At 32.2% G+C, this 4,831-nt stretch overlaps 1 protein-coding gene across 1 annotated transcript; it reads right to left on the reverse strand.

Annotated features, from left to right (window-relative positions):
- Nucleotides 1–4,201: 4,201 nt before the first annotated feature.
- Nucleotides 4,202–4,591, reverse strand: LOC145243714 (uncharacterized). The gene has a single exon (XM_080106768.1). It carries the CDS (start codon nucleotides 4,589–4,591, stop codon nucleotides 4,202–4,204), a length of 390 nt encoding a protein of 129 aa, XP_079962894.1.
- Between the last annotated feature and the right edge of the window lie 240 nt (nucleotides 4,592–4,831).

The following is a 4,831-nucleotide window of genomic DNA, read 5'->3' on the forward strand; positions in this document are numbered from 1 at the left end:
TCGTTTCTTGTATCGGGAATAAGGTACACCTTTTTGCGCGATCCTTACACTCCCCCTTAAGTTTCGATTATTGCAATTCCCGCCTCCGATTGTGGTTCATCGTCACAAAACTAATAAAAATACATGCCGTTTTTTAATTATTAATTCATTTAAAACAGTAACGTATATATGCATATAAAATTATTATATGCACATTTTTACGGGGATGTATATATGGTATATGAGAATTCCTTTGGTTTTATAAGCCCGTGTATTTTTGTCTCGTACAATCCTGGTAAAACACAGAAATATATTCGTTTATGCGTAACATATATTTAATCAGTTGTTAAATTTAACAGAGGTTAGTCAAATGCATTTGTTACGCACGCAAGAGCTTGTTAGAAATTCGTTCAGCCATAACTTCTATGAAAATATTTTAACGTATTTACTTTTTACTATCTATCTGTTGATTCTAGGTTTGTGCTATTATCTTTTATTGTTTGCTTTCTAATGTAATTCCCTTATATGTTTCTAGTGGTTTGATCATGAAGATTTAAAACAAACACATGCACAGATGATATTAGAAAACAAAAAGCGGAGTAGATTATTTTTTTTTTATTGGGACATAAAATGTTCGGAATAAATGAAGCGGAAAATATATGATATTAAAATATTTCTAAACAATGAGAGATTTTTTTCAGAACAGTACGATTTCACTACGTTTTCAATGGAATAAAAATATAAAATCAATGCCAGCATTATATATATATATATATATATATATATATATATATATACTAAATTCCAGTCGCTGTATGTAGAAGGATGTTAACACTTAACTGCAAAAGTTGCAAAAACTTCGTCATCTCCTCTAACAGGTACACACACACACACACACACACACACACACACATATATATATGTTTATATATATATATATATATATGTATATATATATATATATATATATATTTACCCACTAGCAGAAGTACCCGTCGTTCCCGGGGTTCAAAAACACCCTACAGAAAATGGACTCTGATTTAGAAAAGTATGATAGGTTATGAACAGGACGGGTTGTAAGGAGATAACTTCGAATTCGGGGGTATCTAAACAAAAGCAAAATATGATTGAAGTAAAAAAAATAGATAAACCCAATAATTTATTATACCATACCTGCTCACACTGAAACACCTATCATAATATTCTGTGCATCTATATTAAAAAAAACTTGTTAAACTTTGTGACATATTTCCATTCTATGGATGTAAATTTTCGGCGTTTGTCTTTCCATACTCGAGTCTTTGCATTTAATCAAGTGTTCCATTTTTTTTACAAAATCTACGCATTCCAGTAGCCTATATTTCAGCAATGACGCACGGGGTATTGTGGTTGTAGTGGTCTATCATGTCATGGGATTTCACATAACGCAATGAAAATTATCTAATACGATTAAATTGCACGTATGATATTGTCAGTTTATAGTTTCATTTCATGTAATTGTTAATTCATTAAATGTGTATATTTTGTAAACCTTCTTAACTTTGCAGACACTTGGCAATGCTTCAGGCTTTACATCTATTCAAGATAAATTTCCATATCAAGATCAACTTGAAATAACCGATAATCAAAACTTGCAAGTTAGGGAAATATTGTTTCGTTTTAAAGTTGGGTATCTCTGAGAAAATAAGATACAGGGTCCTCCTGGGTATATATATATATATATATATATATATATATATATATATATATATATATATATATATATATATATATATATATATATATATACATGCGTTTGTGTATATGTGGTAGGGAATGTATATATATATATGTGTATATATATATGTATATATGTATATATAGATACAAATATATATATATATATATATATATATATATATATATATATATATATATATATATACACTAGCATTATTTTTAAAACTCACGAAAAAATCATAATATGCCAAAAATACAAACTACCGAAATGGCTAGCTTACATATGTTAAACAGAGGTTATAAAGTCTGAATCGAAAGTAAGTTTATGACTAAAAGAAAAGCTATGGCAGAATAGAAATTATAGCGAATGTAAAAGAAAATGACGTGCATAGAATATTGAACTTTAATATAATCACACTGTGACCAAGGATCTAGGCAGATCCGAACCTGCTCAAGTATACGTGATTATCACAAATCATTCATTTCTTGCTATAAACAAAATAACCAAAAAGAAAAAATACAAATGACCAGAAATGAAATGTGTATTAGAATTATCTTCATATGAATTGAGGATCTACACACTCGCATGTTCGGAAATAATGTATGAGTCTGTATATACATTATCTCTGATGGTTTTTAATCACTACTGAACCTGTCTGTATACGATATAATTAAATATATAATTTTCTTATGAAATTATACCCAATCAACAAACACAGAATATAAGATGTATCTCTTTGTACAGAGAGCAGAGGATAGTGTATGGTTTTCTACATGTGTTTCCTCGAACTACTTTACTTTGAAATCCCTTCAATTCTCAATGTGTCTACCACTGCACACATGTGCAGAAATTTGAAGGTATATCGTTACACCATTGTAAAGTTGTAGGGCTCCTTGTTCGGATAGCCTCAGTATAAAAAAACACAACACTCAATATGAATCGCTCGCTGACATTGTCTCTACATACTCGTATCTCTCTCTCTCTCTCTCTCTCTCTATATATATATATATATATATATATATATATATATATATATACTTCAATGAATCTTTTTTTTGGTGTATTAATATTCATATGAACATCTTTTTCACTTTTTATTACTAGCAAAAACACTTTAGCTAATTTGAATATTCTTTTATACATTACATTTAATTAATTCCCTATTAGTTGTTTTCGATTTTCCGATTAAAAGAATCTTCTTTAGTTAACTATATCGCCTCGGCCCAAGAGTATTTTGCGAAGGTTCTCGTGACAAGTTTTATCAATTTATTCTATGAGATCTTCCTCCTCATTCGGTATACTCTCTTTATGCTTTTTCTAAGCAGCGTTTATTAGTTGTTTCTGGTGCCTTTTATGAGTCTTTTTCGGCCCTTTACATAAGTAAATTAGGTCACCGATTCTCATATCTACTATGTCTAGCTCTCGGAACGCAACGTTGATTTTGTAGCATTTGAAAAGTAATTCTTTCCGGAGCCTAATTTTCTTCATTATATTCTGTTTCGGCAAGAGTTAGTCAAACATTGACTTAAATACCCTGGCGAATATTAGTTCAGCTGGTGGCAGGTCAAAAATGTTTTCTGGTTAGGCGTAAACCTATTCACATATAGAAACTACTTAAGTGTCTTGTCCGTTAGAACTCCAGTGGCTTTTTCATGGCGCCCTTTAAGATATGAACAAATCTTTCCGCGAATCCGTTGGGCTCCAGATGATACGCCGATGTTGCTATATGGTTAATTTGGTATAATTCAGAGAAGTCCTTAAACTCTTCAGAAGTGAATTGCATCCTATGGTTACTCACATCCCACTCGGGCAATCCGAACCGAATACATAGTTTACGTAGAAAGGCTTGTGATACTGGTTGTTAGCTTCTTGCAGCGTAGCACTTCTGGCCATTTTGTCAAATTGTCTCGCACTATTAAGTAGTAATATTCTTCTACTGGTATAGCGAACTCCATGTGTTATTTTGTCCAGGAATGATCCATCTTGGACCATGGTTTATGTACTATGAGTGGTGTCGTAACTTCTAACGCACAGCCTTTTACATCGATGGCATAGGTTTGCGATATCCACACCCGTCCCTTTAAAATATTTAAAGCTCCTCATGAAGTTTCCCTTCTAGTAATACCGTGGTAGAAGTCCCGCAGTATTGTTTTCTTAAATCTTTTTCATAAATTGTTACAATTTTGTTTTTTACGTCTAATATGAAATCATCATACTCAGTTTCTTTTTTGAATTAATTCATTTAGTCTAATTGGCAGTTCTTTTACAATAATCGATTCTTCAAGTTTTTCTTCTTGAACCAGTATAAGTCTTGATACACTGTCCGCATGACTTATGTTTGTAGATGAAAGATGGTCCATGTGGAAGTTGTAATTGAGAAGAATGGTACTCTATCTCAACAACCGATTTGCCGTGTGAAAGATTTAAACTTTTTTCGACTCAAAGATTATGATCAGATGTTTATGATCCGTTTTTAGCATAAAGTGCCTGCCGTAAATGTATCTATGAAATGATACTCAGAACCTCTTTTTGTATCTGATGATAACTTCTATCTACTGGAAGTAGTTCTCTAGAAGCATTTGCAATTGGTTTCCTTGAACCATCTGGCATTATGTGTTGGATATACACTTTTACACCGTATGAACTGGTGTCACTTGTCACTGCAATATGAAGTTTTGGAATGTAATGGGTTAAAAAGAGGTTGGATGTAACTATTTTCTTGATGTACTCAAAGGCTTTCTGACACACTACTATTAACTCCCATGTCTTGCCTTGTTTCAATAGTTCATTCATCGTAGCTCTTAGATTGTGCATTCCTGTAATGGACGCTTGATAGTAATTAGCGTGGCCGAGAAGAATTTGTAGCGTCTCCACGTTAATGGGTGCTGGCATGTCTCTAATTTCTGTGGACCAGTCCGGATGTGGTCCTCTGTTATTTCTGTTGATTATGGATGCTAAATATTTAATTTCCTCCAAACAAAATTCGCACTTTGACTCTTTGAATTTAAACAGAAAGTCCTAATTTTTTTAAATACTTGAATGAAAAGCTCTTGATGTTCGTCGACTGTTGCGCTTCTTACTATGCAAATTCCAAATCATTCAACATGACGTCCATCGCTTGTTGAAAAATGG

Source organism: Euprymna scolopes, chromosome 22 (genome assembly GCF_053919585.1).
Source record: "Euprymna scolopes isolate OS-2025 chromosome 22, ASM5391958v1, whole genome shotgun sequence".
In the NCBI taxonomy this organism is placed as follows: Eukaryota; Metazoa; Mollusca; class Cephalopoda; order Sepiida; family Sepiolidae; genus Euprymna; species Euprymna scolopes.

What these genes read in the sequence shown, in the direction of transcription:
- LOC145243714 (XM_080106768.1), bottom strand. Translation starts at nt 4,591, where the DNA reads ATGCCAGCACCCATTAACGTGGAGACGCTACAAATTCTTCTCGGCCAC.